Source organism: Hirundo rustica, chromosome 16, assembly GCF_015227805.2.
Source record: "Hirundo rustica isolate bHirRus1 chromosome 16, bHirRus1.pri.v3, whole genome shotgun sequence".
NCBI classification, from domain to species: domain Eukaryota; kingdom Metazoa; phylum Chordata; class Aves; order Passeriformes; family Hirundinidae; genus Hirundo; species Hirundo rustica.
The window spans coordinates 14282734-14305299 of record NC_053465.1 but is presented as its reverse complement, the minus strand read 5'-3'; the positions used below and the strand labels follow the sequence as shown (position 1 = coordinate 14305299).

At 52.5% G+C, this 22566-nt stretch overlaps 1 protein-coding gene across 2 annotated transcripts; it reads right to left on the bottom strand.

Annotated features, from left to right (window-relative positions):
- Window positions 1-986: 986 nt before the first annotated feature.
- GGT7 (gamma-glutamyltransferase 7) lies at window positions 987-21560 on the bottom strand. 2 transcript variants are annotated; one of them, XM_040080209.2, is made up of 15 exons: window positions 21374-21560; window positions 18404-18630; window positions 17185-17336; window positions 15874-15988; window positions 15296-15363; window positions 14777-14850; window positions 14141-14334; window positions 12012-12099; window positions 10861-10988; window positions 8487-8575; window positions 7587-7739; window positions 6969-7086; window positions 6304-6441; window positions 5245-5344; window positions 987-3793 (listed from the first exon to the last, which is right to left on the bottom strand). In XM_040080209.2, exons 1-15 carry the CDS (start codon window positions 21558-21560, stop codon window positions 3630-3632), a joined length of 1995 nt encoding a protein of 664 aa, XP_039936143.1. In that variant the 3' UTR covers window positions 987-3629. The 2 variants fall into 2 exon arrangements, with proteins under 2 accessions (XP_039936143.1, XP_058278722.1); XM_058422739.1 differs by having other exon boundaries at window positions 17185-17339; window positions 21374-21508.
- Between the last annotated feature and the right edge of the window lie 1006 nt (window positions 21561-22566).

Below are 22566 nucleotides of genomic sequence, written 5' to 3'. Positions count from 1 at the left end.
TCCCTGGCTAGGTGCCAATTCCATCACTGAGGTATGGAAGAGCTTTTCAAAACCGCTGGAAACACCAGGGTGCTACAGGAGCACTTCCTGCTCCATCTGATTCTTTGCAAAATTTTACCAAAGCCCTCGCTGGCTTTGATATTCATAAAAGAGATGCAAGTTTTCTCTCAGAGTGTTTACCGAGGCTTGGCTCACCTTTCTCTCCCCAGTCAGCTGGGCAGCAGTGGAAGGATCTCTGCGATGATCTGGGCGAAGTCTCCAGCGGGTACACCGAGGGTGACCCGGCCGGGGACGCTCAGTGGCACTTTCAGACTTGCTGTCCCAGCTGAGGGACGCCTCAGGGTGACACTGGCGGAGCTGCAGGACGCTGGTCATCACCCCTGGAGACGGGGGACCCGAACGTGCTGCCACAACCGCTGTGCCCAGGGCTGCTCCTCAGCAAGGTCCCATAGCCGTGCCCAGGGGTCCCTTGTCCTGTGCCAAGCCACACCAGCAGTGGCTGACCACCGTGACCACCCCAGCGGCCCCTGTCCCCCCCGGAGTGCTGGGAGCAAGGCGGGCTCCAGCCCCTCTCCATGTCTGGGCACTCACAGGGCAGTGATGGGAACAGAACGGCACAGCCCAAACCCCAGAGCATCCTCCTCCCCGCGCTGTGCCCGGGTGAGCCGCAGTGCCCGAGGCCCCCAGGCAGTTCATCACCTGTGTTCGAGAAGGGCACTCAGCCCTCGGGGGGCACACGGAGAAACTGCTGATACTCTGTGCAGAGCCTGGCTCCAGCTTATCCTCGTGTGAAACCAGCACACATCGACGAGGAGCACTGCAAACCTGGGCAGACACAAGCTGGCTATATTCCAGATCACAATTTGTCACATTTAGTAAAGGCATCTTTTTAAAATGTATTTACTTTGTTTGTGTTTATTTTGTTCCTTTAAAAATCATTATTGTTTTTCTCAGTCCCTTTGTATTTCGTGTTCTGAACTCCTCACTGACACTTCCATGACAAAGTTTCAGGACAAATTCTGCTTCAGAACTGTCAGATGCCTGCAAGGGCCAGGCTGAAATCAGCACAGGTACTCTGCACGTACACATCTCTGCAATACAGCCCTTTATTTCACAATGTCCATCTCACCTGTACCAAGGGAAACGTCAGGTATTTCTTGGTACCTCATGTTAAATTGATCAGATCTTAAATTCATTAGATGTTAAATTTGTCAGATCACAACAGATGGGCTCAAAATACTAGAGACACCAGGCCAACTGGCAGATTAAACGTGACTATGTTGGATACATCTGTGCTATACTGATGCTGATTTAAATAGAAAAAAAAGGGAAATAATTTAGAATACCTTTACTTCTCCCAGTTGAAACCTAGTGGCGTAGGTCTCATCTTCCAATTATTTTCAGTTTTCTCTTTTTTTTTTTTTGCAATTCAGGCCATGATCCAGCAGAACACGTGGGAACATGCTTTATTTTAAGATTCTGAATAATTGCTGTGAAATTGTACTTTGGTACATAGGAATGCCCTTTTGAATCAAGACCAAAGTCTTTTACTCCCCAAAACATACACAGTATCCAGCATCAGAAGTTGGTGAATTCAGTTAATAAGGAGGAAATTCATCTTTCAAAGTGTTTTGTGACATTTCATGCAAAGTCCTGCACTGGCAGTGACTCGACCATGTGTTTTGCAGCTGCTCATAGAGAACCTCTATGCCTGAGGGACAAATCTGGGCTCGGACAGAGCAGAAACCCCCAGATCATCTCCAAAGAGGTTCAACACATGAAACTGCCCCCTTCCCTTTCTGTGGAGCCTGGAGAGGTCTGCTCCAAGACACCTTTATGAACCCTCCATCCTCAAGCAGTGACCGACTCTAGTGCTGATGACAGAGAAATAAATGATTTGGTGTCCCCTGTGGTGAAGAAAGTCTCCTCTTGGTGGCACAGAACACGTTGCAGATACAACATTGTGCTCCTCCTGTCCCAGCTGACAGCACAGATGTACTTGGAACAGGAAATGCTGCTGATGGTCCGGTCAGTGGGAGCTGCTGTGCTCCTCTCACGGGTGGCTGCACTTCAGCAGAGCATGAAAACACCTCTGTTCTCACTGAGCCCAACATGCTTCGCTGGGGTCTTCTGAGATCCACAGCTCTTGGATGGCAGGAACAGTTAGTCCAGTTATCTGCCCTGTGGCCCTGACTACCCCAAAATCAGCCCATGGCATTGTGTGCCGGAGGGCAGCACAAACAGGGTGTCACAGAGTGCCTGGGGAGAAAGGTCGGGGCGAGTGGTGTGATCATCAAATCAAAGAGTAAAACAACCATAAGCAGACATACATATATAATATGTACAGTGGCCATGGGTGCATTTGCGCCATAAGGGAAAACATCACATTTTAGACTACAGAAAATTATCAAACTTGGAGTTTTTTAGTGCCGAGTATCTCTAACTTGCCAGCAAAAAGAGTAGGAAATGTCCAAATGAGGGCTGAATGACCTGGTGCAGATTTCAGATATTCTTCCCTTCTCAATTTCAGACATGAAATGCAAGAACATTCTTTTATTTTCACTACATGCTGTGGACAGAAAATTATCTCAGTAGTGTTTGGTTTGTACTTTTTCCCTCCCTCTTCAGCTTTTCCAGTAAATTCACTAGGACTAAAACGCAGAGCTAAGGTACAGCCATTAATTCAGTCAGCAAAAATTCCCAAGCCTCTCTGTGGGAATGATCCAGGCTTTGGAACTGCCTGAGATAAGGCAGTGGAAGGAAAGTTCTGAACCCACCCAAATGCTCTGCATGTGGTCTTCAGTCCATGATCTGTGTTTTTTCACAGCTCTGGGAAGTACTCCTAAGATATCTCCAAAAAGCATCTAAGAAAGTTAAACCTGTTACCATTAATCTGAAATTCACCAATGAGGAGGCTGAACCTCTGTAAGAAAACTGCTGGGGGGACACAAGCTGTTAGAGGAAGAAGTTGTTAGAGCTGTTGAAAACCATGGCTCTGGTTACAAAATCAGACTGCCAGCGAGTCTGCACAGCAACTGGATTCAAAATATTTACTGCCAAAATTCAAGGTATGTAGTGATGTGAGCACAGGAACTTCCTTGGGATGCTGCACATTAGTAAAAATCCGCTGGCCCAGATGGAGTATTAGAGGATTCCCCAGTATTCCAACTGCAGGCACCTACAAATACTACATCAGGCTGTGTTAATTACTGGCTTACACTGGGGGCAAAGAAGGAACTTGGGAAAGACAGGGAGAGGAGGATAATCATCATCAATAATAACATCAGCAGCAGCAGCTGTTTCTTCCCTTGCTCATGTTCCTGATCCCTAAAAGTAAGATGCTGGCTCAAAGTGGGCTTTGGAAAGAGTGAACTATTAGCAAGACTGCCAAAAGAAAAGCGGCTCCTGCCACTCCTGTTACAAGGACAGGGCTGCTTGCAATCCAAATCACTGAAAAATAAAAAGAGAGCTGGATGTTGGTGCTGCCGACTCCTCTGGTGCTGTTGGGGTGGGGGGTGCAGAAGATCTTCCCAGCAGTGCGTGGGGCTGGAGAAGGGGCCACTTCAGAACATGCACATCACTGGGGTTGTGTGTCAGCCTTGGTCACAGAACACGTCCCCTGGGAGCTGCTACATGATCGTGGCTCCAGCAGCGTCTGCACTCCTGGGGTCCTTCAGGCCAATGATGAAACTGTTGGTTCTCCTGGCCCCATGAACCAGGGACACCACTGGGACTTTATCCACCTGATGGCCCCTGGCTACAAGAAATTCAATATCTTCTTCAGGAAACTCACCTGCGGGGATTTGAAAAGAAGAGTGGGTAACTGAAACCAGAGTTGCCTTTGATGCAAAGGTCCTGTCTAACACTGCTGGTGTCTGCAGTGGGAGGAACCCGCCTGCAGCCCCTTCAGAAGGTTCCTGGGCAAGCCAAGGGCCAGGGGCCACTGCTTTGTGCCGTGGGCTATGGGAGTCCTCCCATACAACACCACTGAAGGATGTGGAAGATTGTCCTCTTGGGAAGAAGGGGAAGATATGTGGCTGACACCAACTGTAGTTATTTTTAGAGAACATGAGGCAGTGCCCACTCTTGGTTAAAAATAAGAGTATTAACAATTATTAGTCAAAATAAGATGCAAGAGAGCTCAAAACAAACAACAGTAAAACAAGTTGCCTACCGATAAACTTTGTACTAAACCTCCCAACTTCCCCTGCATGTATTTCTTAATCTTCTAGACATGTACCTCAGGTTGTTGCTCCTCTGGTTTTATTTGGTTCATTTGATGGTTTGTTATTTCTGTATGAGTAGAGAAGCCCAAGGCTCTGGAGCTGGGGGTGCAGTTGGACAAATGAGCAGGGACACAGAAACCCCACTGGTATTTAAGCTTTATATGTTGTGTCCTAACATGTGTCTTGATGCCAAATGTCCAAACTCACAAAGCAGGACCTTGTGGAGTTTTAAATTTAATTTCGTTTTAGTCTCCAAGTCTGCAGGGCACATTGCAGGACAAATCCTTTTGAGATTTTCCTCTGAAATGGGAAAGCCCAGGAACTTTGGCTATATGGTGTGAAATAAGAACCAAATTTCACTTATGGTTCACTCTGATGAAGTTTGGGGCAGTGTGAAAAACACCAAACAGACCAAGGCTTACAGTAACAAGGACAAGAGCTGACAGTACAGACTGCAGAGTGCCAGCACTGATGCTGTATTTTCAGCACTGTCAAGTTACAGGCCCTGCCATAAGGCTTGCTCTCCTTCCCAGCTGCTGGAATTAAGGGACATGGACTGAAAAGTGAAGGAATATAATTTTTGTCAGTGGGAATGAAGTGCAGGAAGCTTTGAACACAGGTCTGGGTGACATTGAGGTGGTAATCTTGTTGAATTGGATATTGTCCATAGCATCTGATCTCCAGAAGGATTTAAGGACAGGACAAGGCCACGATCAGGTGAGCTGGGACAGATGGAGGGCTGGGGAGAAGCCCCAACCTGAAAGGGCTTGGACAGGTACTGCTGGAGGCGTCAAGAAGCATTTCCAGGACAAGAGGGAAAGGCCATGACTCAGCAAAGGCTCCAAGCTTTAAAGAAGTTGAATTCTGATTTTTGTCTTCCCCAAAACCCTCCACGCCCCTGGGGACCCTAGAACATGGTGACCTGTGGCGCTTCCATTGCAGTATGCTAAGAAAATCCTGCTCTATTCCTAAACGTGCTGGATTTGTAGGCTGCACGCCACCCAGGGTCCATACTCACTGTCAACCTGCAAGGTGTTGGACTGAAGCTGGGGGTGAAGTCGACCAAGTGACAAACTTTCACTCAGATTCTTGTTAAACGTTAAAACATTTACCAAAACCTGCAAGAGAATAAATTACCCTCAATAATAAAAAAAAAATGATGAGAATAAGAGAAGCCAACTTCCTGAACATTCCCCCAAATTTGTGGCTGCAACATCTGCACATGCAGCAGGCAAAGGAGATTTTGAACTATTTGCTGAACTGCATGAACTGCTGCAGGGGTGTGCACATGCTGAGAGGTCCTTGGATTATGGCCTGTATATTGTTGCTTGTAAAGCGGGACATTTTCAGGATAGCATGGGCTTTTTGTCACATAGTTCCTGCTAAAGTAGCAGAGTTGTGTGTCTGGAACATGATGTAAGCTCTAAAGAAGTGTTTGTTACAGCCAAAAGCTCAGCAAGTGACTTCTCCAAACAGAGCACTAGGAAGTAGTTCTTGGCTTTGGTTTGGCTCTGAATAATGCTTTCCAAAAGGTAAGGAAACTGGGAGCCCTTCTCAGGCTTTTCTTTTCAGCAATCCATTACTGTTGTACATGCAATCAAGCTATTGGCAAGTACTTCACCTCATTACTAATCATAAATTAACAGGAACTGCCCAATTTATGTTCAGTGTTAAACTGGAAGAGTTCAGTTGGGAATGCCCTAAAATGAGCTTTTCACGTAAAAAAGGGCTAAAGGGCTGCCAGTTTTCTGCAATTCTCTGAATAACAAAATGCTCCTTTTTTTCTTAAGGTAAGTTTTGAACAGGTATCAGAATAACAAAAAACATTATAGATGTTGCCAAAATGCTTCTCCTCTACAATTATGAGTGGTGCCACCAGGAAAGGTGCAAGAAAAGTAAACTGGTAACCCTTAGAGATTTGAAATAACCAAAGTGTGGAACTGGTGACACTAAAGATTGAACCAGCAACCTGTGGCAACCCAGGTTTTGACCCAGTCCGGGACAATTAGGAAGGGAAAGGAGGGGACCCTACCCAGCCTTGAGCTGAGCAGCTGCTCTGGGAGGACAGGCCACTGACCTGGACGATGCTGCTCAGGGCTCTGTCCCCGTTGTTGGCTCCCAGACACAGGTAGGTGCCACACATCCCCTCGGAGGGCCTCACGATGGTGGGCAGCAGGAAGGACCGCGGCCGCTTCCGAGGCTGAAGGAGGTTTTGCTGCAGGTGAAGAAAAGTCACACCAAAAAATGTCAACAAGCCAAGTCTCCCACAGAAGGAACATGGAGCTCATCACCCTCTTCCAAAGAACCACCCCAGCAAAGTGAGGTGGTTTCACAATGCATAAGGCAGCACTGGAAGCCACCAGCACAGGTCTGCATCTGTTTCCTTCCCGGACCTGAAGACATTTTTCCTGCTACCTGTTACTTTTTAACCTGCAGAGCAACAATTCATGAAGAGAGTGCTTAATACAAGTCCACACTGTTACTTAAAGCGCATCTGGGCTGCAGGGAAAGTAGGTAACAGTGTTGTTTGATGATTCTGCACTGTAATAATAACTGATGGACATGGAGCCCTCTGTTTGCTCACTTTCAGTGGCTCATATAATGTAAAGTAGCAGCTTTCTACAGGCTGCTGTCTCTGTTGTTGACAAGACATTAAATAGCTCCCCTGCCATGAAGATGAGAATAAAATTGGGAAAAAAAAAAAAAAAAAGTAAACAAGGAATTTGTCATGTCATTCATTACCGGCCTGGGAATGGAATGGTTCATTGTTTTATTTTGCCAGGAGAAGTCCAACATCTGGCTGTTCAGGAGGATTCCAGAGGGTGTTACTATTCCACTGCCAAAGGGACGATTCAAAGAACTGAAAAGAAACACAAAGAAATTTCACAAAAATCATCCCAGGGATTTGAGGCTTTCAGGGCTCCAACTTTCTGTGCCACTTTGTCCTGACAAATTCTTCGGTAGTTCTCTAGCGCTGGTGAGATTGAGAAGAGACAGGTTCCATGCACTTAGGAGCGGGAGCCACGTATGCCACAGCAGCCCTGCTCCTCCCCGTGTTTGAGGACTCCCCTTGCTGCGATGGATCTGCCTCCATCAGTCCTACACTGGCCATCACCTCTCCCCCAGGGAGCGGATACAGGCCACTCCAGCCATGTTCCATTGTCAGAGGGCTCTAAGGTTGCACAGGGCAGAGCAGCACCAGCCCACACATCTCAACCCCACCTCTCCCGTTCCTCTGCTGCAGGACTGACAGGGACAGAGCAGCCCAGCTGCTCCAGGCTGGTCCCATCCTGTCCTGCTGCACCTCCTCCCCGCTCCCACGCCTGAGCTCGGCGTGCAGGGAAGAGGCCAAGCCTTTACCTCACCACGGCGACGATGAAGTCATCGGGGCCCATGACGAGGACCTGGCTGGCGGCGGTGCCGCTCTCCAGGGGGAACTGAGGCACACGGATGTCTGACGGGAACGACTGGGAGTCATTGATCAGCTGGCGCAGGGAATTGGCTTCTGATTTACTTCAGCAGGGAGGGAGGAGAGAGGAAAGCACGCCATGAGCCTGGGGAGCTGCACGTGTCCTGGTGTCCCTACACAGCTACGGCTGGGTGTCCCCGAGGGCTGCACGAGGACAGGGGCCTGTTTTGGTTCACACCAAGGAAAAGGTGACAAGGTGGCTCAGTCTGCCACGAACCTCCAAAGGCTCTGTCTACCGCTGTTGGCCCTCCCCAGGAGTAAACCCACCCCAATGGCCAAGGTGACAACCCCAGCTGAACGCCAGTCTTCAGCAGAGGATGTGTCAGGCCCAGCCAAACCACCAACCGTGGCTAAACCCGGCTCTGAGGTGGGAGGCTGGGCTGAAACCCCAGGCCTGGCCTCTCCTGCACACCTGGGTGTCCTGCAAGGCCCTGAGCCCCACAGTGGGGCAGGGATAGGCAGAAGTGGAATGTGTGGCCATGCCCACAGGGATGGCTGTTTGTCTGACCCACTCAAAAGGCACGTTTAGAGGTGTGGCAAAGTGGGAGGAACCCTCAAGCTGAAGCTGGCTCCAGGAAACCTCTGAGTGAGGACATCCTGTGACCCATCCCCAGAGTCCTGTGGTATCACCTGTGATGTTTGTGAAAGCATGAGACCTGGGAGGACACTCAAGGTCTGACCTTTCCTTCATAAAACAGAGGGAGAAAAAGCTCAGGGCACAGCAAAGCCAGGAACAATATCCAACCCACACATCCTGCAACTGTCACCATGCCTTTCCTCCTCAGACATACCTCACCATGCCTTCTGCTGTGTGAGTGACAGACACATCACCAGATGGATCTCCCAGGTTGCTCGCCAGACTGAGGGCTATTTTTAGTGTCTAAAGAAAGAAAGGAAAGAAAGAAGAGGAGGAGAGGAGGAAGAGAAGGACAAGAAAAGAGAGGAGAGGAAAGGAGAGGGGAGGGGAAAGGAAAAACATTTATGTGGCCCTGGAAATACAACTTCTGATACTCCAAACTAGAAGATGTATCTGATGTCCTGGTGTGTTGGCTAAAGCTTATGAAGAAAAATTACCAGAAGTCTGGGTTCTGGGAATACCTCAGTGCAAAGGGCTGCCACGTGTGAGTATGGGAACCAAAGAGCCTCAGTCCAGCATGGCAAACTGTGCTGGGGGAGCCAAGTGAATCCAGCAGCATTTCTACAACCACAGAATCACAAAATGGTTGGAGTTGGAAAGGATCTTAAAACTCATCACATTCCACCCCCCTGCTATGGGCAGAGACACCTTCCTATGTTTGTCCAGCCTGGTCTTGAACGGATCTGGTAGCCACAGCTTCTCTAGGCAACCTCTGCCAGCAGCTCACCACTCTCACAGGGAAGAACTTCTTCCCTATATCCCATCTAACCCCACCCTCTGGCAGTGGGAAGCCACAAGTGCAACATTCCTGGCTGATGTCCAGCTCAGCAGTTCAGCTTCATTGCCAGCTGGGAGACAGGGTCTCCAGGATGCTGTTCACTTTCTCTTTCCATTCCTGAGTGGTCACCACAACACGAGAGAGCAGACTGAATCCCAATGGGACAGTGGGCGCTGGGCTCGCTGCTGCCTCTGGATCCCAGCTGTGCTGGCCCAGCACCAGCACTGAGCAGAATGAGTTGTTCTGCTCGCCAGCTGCTGCCCAGCTCCTGGCTATAAACCATCCAAAGGGTTTGAACAGAAAGCATCAGTCCTAGCACACTTCAGGGAATGACAGTGCAAAAGGAGGAAAGGATCTGGTTTTACAAACGTGCAGAATCCTGCCTGAGCCAGTCCATTGAAAATGGGAAGATGCAATTTCAGAGGACACAGTTTATCCAGCCCTGGGCAGAGCCACGAGGAGAGAGAGAGCTGCTCGTCAGCCAAGCCAGCCCATGCAAGCAGAAACACACCCAACGTTCAGCTCGCAGGTTGTGCCATGGTTGTTCAGCATTCGGAACACTCCAGTCCCCTGCAGACAGCCAGCAAGATGTGTCTGCTGGTCTGGAATGTGCCACACAGCAACAGCTTCTCCTTGGCTATCGACTGTACGGAGAGTAGAACATGAGAAACCTCTGGAGAAGGAGGCATTTCCATGGAGCAGTGTCCTGACCACCACACCGTGTCAGTGGGGACAAGGGCTTGGAGGCCAGGGAAGAGCTCCATGGAAACAGGCAGAGCATGTCCACCCCAGAGGTCAAGGACACCTCTGTCCTGGTTGTCCCAGGCCTGGACACCTGCTGGCCTAGTGCTGAACCTCAGCCACATGTTCTGGACAATACAGAAGTGGCCTTGGAGCTGGAGGTTGCTGCTCCAGGATAACCAACAGGCAAAACTCTTGGCAGAGCAAATAGATTCACCCAGAGTTTCCTGAAGAGAGCTCAAAGATGACTCAGGTGAGTCAACCTCCTATGTCTCTGCACAGTGTGTAATACCTCCAGCGGCTGCATTTTTGCTGAGACACTTCCAAGCGCCCACTGTCCTGTCTGCTACAAGGATGTAGTTAAAACCTCAATTAAAATTCCCAGCTCATAAAGCCCAGCTGTGGATCTGGAAATTCCCAACTCATAAACCCCATCTGTGGAGCATCTAAGAGCCCAAATCTGCTTACAGAGCAGGAGACAGAGCACTTGCTCAGCCTCCTGGGAAGCTGCAATGTTTTGGTGGGACATTTCTAAATAATGGAAAAATTCCGGACCTCAGAGATCAGGAAGTGGACAAAAATGTAAACTGTTTTTTAAATGTGAAGTGAAATATTGGGTCAGTTTTCCTTGTCATCACGGTGTAGAGGCTTTTCTTGCAGCCCACCTTGCAGTGCCCTTGGGTGCTCTGCAATGGCCAGGGCCTTTGGAGATAAGAGGTGGAAGAATGTGATGGGACCACCCTCAGGTGCCATGGAGTCATTCTGCAGAGATGATTGTATACAAGAAATGGGCAAAGCCACAGTTTGGTCTGAGAAAGGTCTTCCTAAGCAGGAAAGATCCTCCTGCTCAGCCTGTGAGACAGCAGCACTGCTCAGTTTTACACCTTAGATGTCTATTTGCTCATTCTCCTCTGGGAATAACCTACAAACATTTTTGTACAACCACATAATAAATAAATCATTCTCTAGCAGAAGAAGCAATTCAGCCAAATGTTGAATCTCCTCTTACCTCTGTCATCCAGTGCAAGATATTCCCTCTGGGTCCTTGCCGTGTAATGTTAAAGCCCTCGAGGATGTTCAGTGCTGTGATCAGTGCAGGACCTGCATGTGGAGCTGGGGGGGTGAAAACAAGGTGCCCTGTGGAGGGAGGAAAAGAGGAATGCAACTGCTTTTGTAGGATACCATCCAGTGAGAAAACTCACCCATGAGTCAATGTCCTTGAGGACAGATTTGAGGAGAAAGAATAGAAAGCAACATGATTTGGGAAGGGTTTCCCAGAACATCCTTGTTGTATCTTTCTGTTTCTTCATGAAGGATGAAGGAAGCCCAAACAGGGACGCTTTTTTACCTCTGAAATTCAGTTCTTATTGGTTGTCTGTTGGGTTTCCAGACTCCAGTATGGAAGAATGGAGACATAATCATAGAAAACCAGAATGGTTTAGGTTGGAAGGGATTTTAGAAGTCATCTAGTCCCAGCCCCTGCCATGGGCAGGGACAGCTTCCACTGTCCCAGGCTGCTCCAAGCTCCATCCAGCCTGGCCTTGGACACTTCCAGGGATCATGGGGCAGCCACAGCTGCTCTGGGGACCCTGTGCCAGAGCCTCCCCACCCTCACAGGGAGAAATTGCTTCCTAACATCTAATCTAAATCTCTTCTCTTTTAGTCTGAAATCATTCCCCTTGTTCTGTCACTATCTACCCATATTAAAAGTTACTTTCCCTCATTTTTATAAACCCCTTTTACATACTGGAAGGCTACCTAAAAAATGGGTTTGCAACATTACAGCTATAAGGAGGGTAAATACAGGGACTGCTAGAAAAGAATGACATTTTAGAAACTTCTTCCATAAAGTTAGCTTTTTTCCCGCTGGGAACTGTCTTCAGCTGTAGGTCCAGCTTCTATTGAGACATTGCCTCAAAATATGACCATGTTGCATCTTTAGACTTTCAAAGGAAAAAAATATTTCAAAGTGCTGAAATTCTCCTGAACCACCCATGATGTATCAGTGTCAACAGGGAATAGCAGGAAACTCCCTGGAAGGCCTTTCTGCAGGCACTTCAGCACAGCTTTGACTTCAACTCTTGTTCAATGCTGTTGCCCCCCCTTGTGAGGTGAAGAAAACTTTCCCCTGGAGCTGCAAGGCAATGGGTGAGGGTGTACCTCGATAGATTGTGTGCACGGGGTCCTCCACAGTAACACTGTAATTGCTGAAATCTTCCTCCACCAAGACTCCTCCATAGCTTTGGACCTGCATGAGAGCAAAGCAGAGCACACTGAGCAGGCTGGGCCAAGGCTCTCTGCTCCTCGTGCTGGCCCAGGGGAACACACCCCTCATTGTCAAACACACTCCACTGAGATTCCTTAGACAGGTGCCAGGTTCCTTAGAATATTCTGGAAATGTGTTTTCACAGCCCTAATGACCCAGCTCACTGTTCAGCATTGCAGGAAGGGTCTGCACTCACCTCCAGAAGCTCACCCACCCCAGGGGTGCTCCCAGGACATTCTGTCTGCCCAAGAAGATGGGGATTGGCCCCACCCTGCAGCCTTCCCTGCCCTGGCTGGCAAACAGGAGTGTGTTAAGGGGTACTGAATACTGCCGGGATTATAGATCCGGGAAACAAGGTGGCCATCGCTAGAAATCTCAATTTAAAAAATCGCTGTTCCCACCCTATTTGAAATTATTTCAGCTGACAGTGGGTCTGCTGTAGCCTTGGTCTTCCTGTAAGATTCCTGTCAGAAGTGCAATGTATTAGGGTTGGTAATTTTTGTGAATACGGGGAAGATGGGCCATTCCCTCCACTGCAGGTCTTCTGTGCTTGAGTCACGATGGAGATGAGGGAGGACCAGCAGACGCTGGTGGGGCACTGCCCAGGCTCCCCAGGGAATAGGCATAGCCTGAAGGCTGCCAGAGCCCCAGGAGTGTTTGGACAATGCTCTCAGGGAGAGTGTGGGATTGCATACTCTGCATGCTCCGATTTCTAACCCAGCCAGCCTTCTTGGAAGGAAAAGTCCTTCTCTGGCAAAACTGAATGAGTCACTGGAGCAGGACAGCTAATGCAGGGCATGCTGTGGGGCCAGAATGTCAAACAACCCCAAGGCTGCTAAAGATGTCTCTCCTACTTGGGATCCCCGTTTCCTTCCCAGAGAAAAGGCTGGTTGAAGCACAGGACTGTGCTGAGCCAGGACCTGGCTCCCCAGACCCAGCCAGTAGGGAATGGGGCACAAGGAGCAGAGAAAGGGGAAGAAGCCCCAGTCAGCCACACACTGCAGACATCTCAAATTCCTCAGAGAGCACTGTTTTGCACCTGTGCCTGGAAGAAAAGAGTGGGTGTTTTAGAGCTATTCTTGATTTTGCCAGATGGATGCCCTCCATCTGCTGGAACAATAAACACTTTGTGAAGGTAGCACTTTGCTCTGCAACCAAAGCTGGAGTTGTGCACTGGATCCCAGAGCTTGTCAGGGTCTTTGATGTGGCAGCCCTGGGCCTTGCTCCTCCACAGAGAATTTGTGCTTCCCTGTGGCAGTCCCCAGGTCAGGGGAACACAGTGACAAAGCAGGGCTTAGCTGTGGAGATGCTCACAAGCTTGGGACTCTTCCTGCTCCTCATCCTTCACCTCTGCTATAGTTCAGGTGTACTGTAGATTTCCAAAGAGCCCACAGATGTCTGAGGCTTGAGCGGAATGAATGCATTCCAGATTCTTGATGCAGGAGCATAATTTCAACCACCGTGGCTCAATAAATCTGTTCCTCGACTATCCCAACTGCAGCCCCACAGATATAAAAGTTGTTATGGTTTGTTGGGGGCTTTTTTCACCAGAATTACTTTGCCTGTTCTGATATTTTTTCCAGAGCACGTCTAACAGGAGTTAAACTAGGGCAACTCCAAGTGGGACCAAGCCTTTCTAATCCTCTGCTCACAAGACTCACAGTTGTTGTTTTAAACCATCTGCCTGGAGTCTGTATCCTACAGTTCCATTAACCACAACTACTTGTTTCTCAACAGCCTCTCGTTCTAGGGGAAAAGGCTTTGTAACCCAAATGAACAGAGCCCAGAGCCTAAACTGATTTTTGTTTTCTTTCCAGACTGTCCTGGTTATAAAGGAAACGGAGGTTTCACTTCTGTAGACTGTGGGAACGGCCTGTGTGTCACTTACACCACCGCAGGGACAGGAAAGGAGAAGGAAGCATCTGTTCCCATCATTGTGCTGGCACTTGGCTTATCTCCAGTTTGTCACATTAGGCAGGTGGCAGCCCCAGGCCGGCAGGTGACAGGAGCAGTCCTGGCTCACCTCAGAGATCATCTCCTGGGTCAAGTTTCCTCTGTAGAAGGCTGACACCCCTTCTGCCCCCAGCAGCTGCAGCACGGCCGCGAGGTCCAGGCGCCGGACAAACATCCCAGGCAGCAGGGGCTGCCCATCCGGCAGGAAGATCTCATGGAATCGGTCAGAGTAGTTCAGGTCCTTCAGTTCACTCAGGGCTTTGGCTGCAGGTGAGAAGGGGAAGGTCCAGAAAAAGCAGGGGTCAGGAAGGCGCAAAGGACCTGGAGTCACTGTGCATCTGATGGGGATGGTGGAGGCCTGCTGCTGCCTCTGGCCCTATCGCAAAACTAGAGGGGAACTGGATCATGGGTCCTTTGGAACTGGGATAGAAACTCAAATAAACCCTCACACCCTTCCCTGCCTGGCCCTGGGCACTGCCCAGCATGGCTACTCTGCCCTGGCTTTGCCCAGCCGTGGCAAAAGGCTCCTGTTTGGCTGCCACCACGCTGTCCCCTTGCAGACTGTGGCTCACGCATTGCTCAGCTCCCAACGCCATCCATCTCCAGGTGCACAAAGCCCTGATCTCTCATGACTAACTCCCTGCATCCCCAGCTGCCTTGCACAGTGAACTGCCCTGTGCTGGGCAGCTGCCCATCAGGTACTCACCCAGGTCATGCGTGACATTAAAGCCATTCTGGGCGACACCGGCCGTGAGGCTCAGCAGCTCGGACCACGGGAGCCTGCCAAAGGAGAGAGGACAAGGAGAAATGGGCCTTGGAGGGGTGCAGTGGGGCAGCGTGGTGGGGAGAAAGCACAGGGCTCGGCTCTGTGGTCAGGGGCTCCTGGAACACTGGGCGGTGGGGCCAGCAGTGGCCAAAAGGAGCGCTGAGCTTTCAGTGCTTTTGTTTTTCCTTAGCAAGATCATGTCAGTGCTCCAGGATGTGTACCAGAGAGGAATGGCAGTGCATGGATGGGGGAAGGGGCATCTCAGCAACAAAATCTCGAGCCAAGCTCTGGTCCTGAGCAAGCAATTCAGATCCCTCCATGTCCCAACAGAGCACCAAGGACAGGCACACCTCGCAGGATCCAACTAAAGAGAGAACGAAAATGCAGACATGCGAGGCAATGTGCTTCAGCTTCCCACAGGGACCCCAGGGCACAGCCTGTGCCAGCCTCATGTCTTACCTGCCATGTAACTGGTGTGCCTGGTGCATTCCTTGGATCATGCCTGGCACCCCCACGAGCAGACCTGGCTGTAAAACAGGAAGGACAAAAAGGAAGAGAGTAGTCTCCTTTCCATGAGGACACAGGTCATGGTCTCCAGTTGCAAGTCAAGGAGGTTTTACTTCTGAACTATCTGCAGAATTAGGAGAGGGGAAGAGGTCTGTAGCACCACACTTTACTATGGAATAAAGGCCTTGGAAGGAGAGAGGCAAATTCAATCTTGTTCTCAACCCAGTTTGGTAAGGAGAGATAACTCAGCAGAACGACCTGGGATTATGCTCCTTCTGGGGCTCTTGTCCTCCCAGCACCCTGCTGCCACAGAGACATGCCTCTTTACTCCCCAAAGCTCTGCAGGTATTTTGGGGCTGATAAAGAAGTGTTTTCCCTAGATTCCCCATGTCTGTAGGGCCCAGGATCTCCCATGATGAGAGAGACCTCTTGTTGCTTTGCTGGGCATCTGCCCCTCAGCCTGAAAGTGGAGGGAGGAAAGCTGGAGACAACAGCCCTGGAGGCAAAGGCTGTGGGATACCAGTTCTCACCTTGGTGTCCTGCTGCAGGTCCCCCTCCGGTGGGATGCCCAGGGGAGCCACCTCTCGGAAGTCGATCACCCAGCTCCTGTTCTTGCGGATGTCGTGGACCAGCATCACCCCACCCCTGCAGCGAGACAGGCTCAGGGCACGGCACCGGCTGCTCCTGCCCTAGAACTTGGGTGGTACTGGGGCCAGGGCCGGTCCAGTGTCACAAGGAATGCTGTCACCAGCCACAGCAGGGCCCCGGGGTGGCCTGAGGGGCAGGGAATGCTGCTGTCCTTCCCTAGGCACACACCAGGACAGCCAAGGCAGGGTTGGTGTGGGACACAGGCAGCCCTGTGCTGAGCCTGGTCAGGCTGGAGCAGTCCCTGACTGCATGGCCAGGGAGCCACTGGCTCTGTTCCACTGCCAGGCTGTGACCATCTGGGATTTTCTTTCTAATCTGAGCAGTTTTGCAACAAAAGAGGGTGTTTGCTTACAGCAGCAATGGGTGCAGCTGGAGCAGTGATCAGGTGGCTTTGGTTTATGCAATGCTCCTGAGCCCTCCTGCAGAGGAGCCAGGAGCACCAGGCTCACTTGAATGCCACCCTGGGTATGAGGGCTGGGAGAAGGCTATCCCTCCCTGGCAGCTGCCTAGAGCTGCATTCGGACCTCAGCCTCAGGAGCAGAGCTTGTGGAAGGCAGGATTCAGGCTCTGAAAGCACTGGGACTGGGCCCGGGATGTTTGTAGCTCCTGGCACACTCACAGCAGGGCTCACCAGCCCTCTCAAGCATGGGGCTTGAGTGTTCCCTGCAGCCACTACAGCAAAAACAAATTTCCCTGCCTGGGGGTCTCTTTCCTGTGCTGACAGCACGGGGCACAGGAAGGGTCACTGTGGCAGACGTGGACATATCCACTGCCTGATGTCAGAGCCCTGGCACCACACCCTGAGCCTGGCACTGCCACAGAGGCATTTCTCAGCTGCAGAGGGGTTTTTTACAAGGGCAGATAGTGACAAAACAAGGAGGAATGACTTTACACTGACAGAGGGCAGGTTTACATCAGGTATTTGGAAGAAATACCATGGAAGATCCTGTCTGAGGGGGAGGTGGTGGGGGCACCAGGCACTGGTGCAGGCTGCCCCATCCCCCGAAGTGTCCAAGGCCAGGTTGGATGGGGCTTGGAGCAACCTGCGATAGTGAAGGCGTCCCTGCCACGGAAGGAGGTGGAACTGGATGGGCTTTAAGGTCTCTCCAACCCAACCGAGTCTGGGATTCTGTGAAATCACTCACTTGAGGACACCTGAAGACAAGAGCAGGGGGCGAGTGCCCCACACTTACCCTCCCAGCCCCGAGGTGTGGGGGTTGACGATGCCGGCGCAGAGGGCCGAGGCGATGGCTGCGTCCACTGAGGAGCCGTGCCTGGCCAGCACGTGGGTGCCCAGCGCGGTGCAGCGCGCGGCGTCCGTCACCACGGCACCGTGGTGGAACAGCTGCTGGACAGGAGAGGGTTGTGCTGGGCACTGCTGGGTACTGCCCACATCTGCACCCACCAATGTGGTACCTGAAGCCTGGGGCCAGCGCCGAGGCCGTGGCTGAGCCAACAAATGCCAGTGGGAACTGTATGTCCCTTGGCTCCAGAGCAGCTGCAGGTAGCCACGGCCACCAGTTCAGACAGCTTTCCACGCCCTGTGTGCCACATCTCCCTCTGCTCCTTACAAGCCCAGAGCTGTCCCTGTGCTGCTGCCAGGCAGTCACTGGGAATAGGGGTACAGCTGCAAAGAATGCAGCACACTCCCAGGACTGCAGCTTGTTCTCATCCCTGTGCAAGTGCTGCCCTAATGCAGTTATATGATATTTTAAAGAGTCAATTTCATCCCTATGGCACAAACTGCAGCATCTCAACAAGAGCCAGGCTGGCCTGGGGACATACAAATACAGAAGGGCCATAGCAGCACGTGGAGATGGTGACTCCTGGCTGACTGTGACCCAGGCAGAGGTTCTGCAGGAGGATCCAACCCCATGGCCAAGCTGCCTTGGCTCTGCAATCTAGCACTGGGCCGTGGGACAGATTAGCAGGAGATTCACCTGTGTTTTCAGCTATTTCCCTGCTTGGTCCTGGATGAATCTTCCAGAGATGATTCTGGGCATGTATGCCCATAATCCATAAAACTCTGTCCAAGTGGACAAGATGCTTACGGTTAAACAGATGATTATTTTCTGAAAGCCCTCCCATCTGGCTCAAACCACAGCTGGAGTCACAGCAGCGGGGTTGTCTGCTCCTCCCCAGCAGCACCCCCAAACCTGCCTGACACAGCCCTCTACACCCCAGCTATGCAGCAAGCTCTGAGAGTCTGGCTTGGCTCTCCAAGTACAACCTCAGGGTGCAGGAAAAGGCTTTCAGACCAATTTGGGGTGGAACCTAGCGGGGAAACAGCACTCAGGGCCTCACTGACACCAGCCATGTCTTTTTTGCCAAGCTGCTGACCAGGAGGGAAGTCAGGGAGCTCTCCCAACTTTGGAGCCAAAGCCCAACCATAAAGCCACTGTTTTGTCTTACCTGAGGGTCCCCAAAATAGATCTGCATGATGAGTGCCACAGTGACACCAGTGGCGAAGGTCAGGCAGGCGGTGATGATGACGGTCAGCCCATCCTGCCGGCAGCTGCAGTCTCCTGAGAAGGGGTCCTTGCTGGTCTCCTGCAGAGGAGACACGTCCTGGCTTCCCATCTCTGATGAGGACGAGGGCAGGCGCTGGAGACGTGCAGACTTCAGGAAGGAGTCTGGGTCTTTGTGGGCAGCAGGGAGAAAACAAGTGTGAGTTATTGAGCAACTTGGGGTTCTTATTGCAGTGTTTACCCAGCACTAACATTACACTGAGCCCCTTCCAGCACAGCTATCACCTTCCCTATTGATCCCAGCTCTCAGGAGCCTTTCTGGCTCAGATACTGCTTTGAGTCATTTTACTGATCCTTTTCTTTAGCTCTAGTTATTCCAAACTGACTTCTCTGGAGATTAAGAGAGACAAAAACCTCTTGAATTTTACTCCATTTCAGACCATTCATCAGTCTTCAGTGATAGGCCCACTCCTATGCTCCATTTGGAGGGGTTCTTAACACAGCAAACAGATCTCTGAAATGCAGCGGGACTGAAGAAGAAGAAATTAAGAGATAAAAAAAGATGCAGCAGCTTTACTTGGAGCTGTGATTGAGCTAAAGCACCTGAGCAAAATAGAGGTAAAGCAAAACATTTGGCCTGAGCACAGAAAATACCTCTAGGGAAGTGAGGGCAGAGAGGAGCAAACCTGCAAACCGGAGGCCTCGGAACATCCACTCGCTCCGCTGCAGGAAGGACTCTGCTTTAATTCCTTGCTTCCTCTGGCAGATGAGGCCCACTGTGAAATGAAGCCACACACAGGACACCTGGCTCCAAGATGGCAAAGCAGTGGGGCAGGGGTTTGCTGGGCCTCAGCAGGATGAAAAAGTCTCTTTTTTGCTCTGAAAGATGCCTTGAAATCTCTGTGTCAGGTGCTGCCCTTGTGCTGGGAGGATACCCACTGGTTAAGGATGTCCTGCCTGTCCCGGTTGCTGCCGGGCACACAGAGCTGCTGGAGCAGCTGTGAGGTCGTGCCCATCCCTCATGGGCTCTGAAGGGGACCAAGTAGCTCAGGGCATCATCCAGGGCTCCTGGAAGAATTTTTTCAGGGGCTGCAGTGCTCTGTGCATCCATAGTAGAAAATGAAGGGCACCAAGTGGAAAAGACAAGATGAGAAGCTTGTCCCTCCATACAGATGTTTCCTGGGTTTGGAAAGGAGAGGGGAGTGAGCAGGAAAACCCACATCCCTCATCAACTGCCTGTCTGTCTGCTCTGGCAGGTGGCAACACCCTGGGCACTGCCAGCCCAGCCCTTGTCATAGCATTAACATGACCTGGCCGCAGCTCTCCTGAGGTCAGGGAGGGAAGAAGTTTTAATTTCAGTGATACTGCAACCAGGAGTAAACTCCCACAACCAGGGAATCCCCTCAGGGTGAATTTAATCTCATTTGTGCTGTGGCAGTTCAGGAGTGGGACTGGGAAAGGCTCAGCTTTTCCAGCCTGAGCCTTTAAGCACACACTGAGCCCCTCGTGGGCTTCTGGTCTAAGTGAGCTGGACTGAGTGGGAGGACTGGCTGGTGGCCTCAGCGGGGCCACAACCCCTGGCAGGGGCTGCCATTGGGGTGGGATGTCACATACAGCCCCTGCCACATCCGAGTTAGGCCCCAGCCCCACCTGCAGGCAAACTGTCAGGAGTGAGCTGGACTCCTCTGCCCAACCCCTCTGCTCTGGTGACAGGCCAGCCCAGCACGAGGGGACACGAATACCTAGGAAGCAACTGCAGAAGAGGGCAGACCACAGCCCTCCCACCACCAAGAACCTCCATTCTCTACCACAGACATCCTATTTTCAGTCTCTGTGACCACTGGTGATGCATAGGGACAGCAGGGCTGTGGGGTGGGGTTGGGAGCAGCTGGAAGGGGTCACTTGGGAGCAGTGGGAGCAAGAAGCAGCCTGCACAGCCATGCACAGCTGCTCATCCCACCATCAATGTGATTGTTTTGAAAGAGAAGCCACCAAATCCCACTTGGCTTCTGTGGGGCTGCGAGGGAGATGTGGCTTTATGGGGGAGCCGATGCTTTGGAGAACCAGGGCCACCTCACATGTGGAGCTGCTGCAGAGGAGACAGTAGAGACCGAAGATGCTGATGGGCTCTGCAGGTGTGCCTGCAACAAGTGTCAGGAGAGCAGCAGCTCTCTTCTCCGGCCGCCCCACCTGCAGGCATTGGCACTGCCAAAACTGAGCCAGATTCTGGGTGTATGACAAGCCTTCTGCTTCCAGGAGAGCTGTTCCCACACCCCTGCAGGCAGCACAGGGTGGGGACGGGCAATGGGAGCTTCACCCGTGGGTACGGTGGGACAGGGCAGAGGGCAAGGGGCACCTGGGGCTGTGCAAACATGGGTCAGGGGTCTGACAGGCACCCGGACTGGGAACCAGCCCCAGGGGGGAAGGGCAACACCCCCTGAAGAAACATGACACGGGGGAGAAACAGCATTTCTCTCAGCTATGGAGGAGGAAGCAATCAGTTAAAAATAGGCAGAGGATTTTCTTACAGATCAAATGATCACCTGACTTTATTCCAGTTGAGCACCGGAGGGATAGAGCACCCCAGACCGAGGGATGTGCAAGGAGCACCCCAGGGTGGGGGGGATGCTCAAGGAGCATACCGGGTGGAGAGATGCTCAAGGAGCATGCAAGGAGGCCACGCACAAGTGGTCCAGGCTGGAAGGCCAAGCTGGCTGTGGGAGAGCGCACATTCCAGGCTGCCCTGGGAGGCTCTGTGCCAACCCCCTGGATCTCCGGCTGCCGTCCGTCCCTCAGGGTGAACGCGGGGCCGGGGCACAGGGACGGCGGGAGCCCGGGGAGCCCCGCTCCGGGCGCGGGGCCGAGGGCCGGGGGGTGCCGGGGGCCGCGGGCGGGCTCAGCCGCCGCCCCTCACCCGTGTCCTGCTCGCCCAGGAACGCGTCCTCCTCCTTGCGGGCGCGGAGGCCGCTCTCGGCCGCGCCGCTCGGCTCCTCCTCGGGCAGCCGCGGGAAGCTGGTGATGCTCATGTAGTCCACCGGCGAGCCGGCGGCCAGGGCCCGCTGCCGGCCCGGCACCGCCTCCGCCGCCGCCGGCACCGCCATCGCCGGGCGGCCCCGAACCGGGTCACGCCGAGCCGGGACACCCGAGCCGAGCCGGGCCCCGCAGCCGCACCGGGCCGGCACCACCGCTCCCGGTCAAACGGAGCCGCCCGGCGCCGCCGGAAGGGGCCGGGCCGGGCAGGGGCGGCTCCTCCCCGGGCCGGGCCCGCACCGGCACCGGCGCCGGCACCGGCACCGGCACCGGCACGGCGGCCGGGGTTTGTCCCGGGTGCTGCCGGGGACAGCCGGCACGGGACCGGGGATCGGGCGCGGCTCGGGGCAGAGCGGAGGGGCCGGGCCCGCTCCATGTCCCGAGCTCCTCTCCGCCCCTGACCCACACGGGGGGATCAGCCCCGGCCCCACCGCACAGGCGGGCTCACGTTCCGGGCCAAACCTCCGGGGAGCTGGATCCGAAATTCCTCAGTCCCGTCTCCAGAAGGCTGGAAGAGTTTTCCAGGGGATGTGCATGGACGTTATGTTGCTGCCACAGCCGGGCCGTAGAGGGGGGCTCACTTGTCGCGGGCCAAGGGGGCACCAAGCACCCAGTGGGACCATCGGCAAGAGATGCTGTGACATTGTCCCAGAGCAGGCAGGTGTCTGCTCTCACTTCCTTCCATCGCTGGCAGCTCGTGCTTGTGGCCCTCTGGGATGAGAGCTGGAGCCCGTGGTTCCCTCCGCAGCACAGGGGGTTTGGGTTGGGGTTTGCAGGTGCAGCTGGCCAGGCTCACCTGGCACTGGTGGCTCCCTGCTCCTGGCTCCAGCAGCACCGCCACAGGTGGCAGGAGGGGCTGAGGCTGCTGGGCAGCACAGCGAGCCAGCACAAAACTGGGGGAGAGAAACCCGCCCTGAGCTGTGGTTAGCAACAGCTCCTGTTTGGCAAAGAGTTGAGGTGGACTTACATGCATTGAGGGGCCTGGATTATGTGGGGGATGGATGTTTCTGAGATCAAGTTGACCCAAACATTTAAATTTCCCCCTACACTTCTGAAGATTGACCTATAAACCACTAG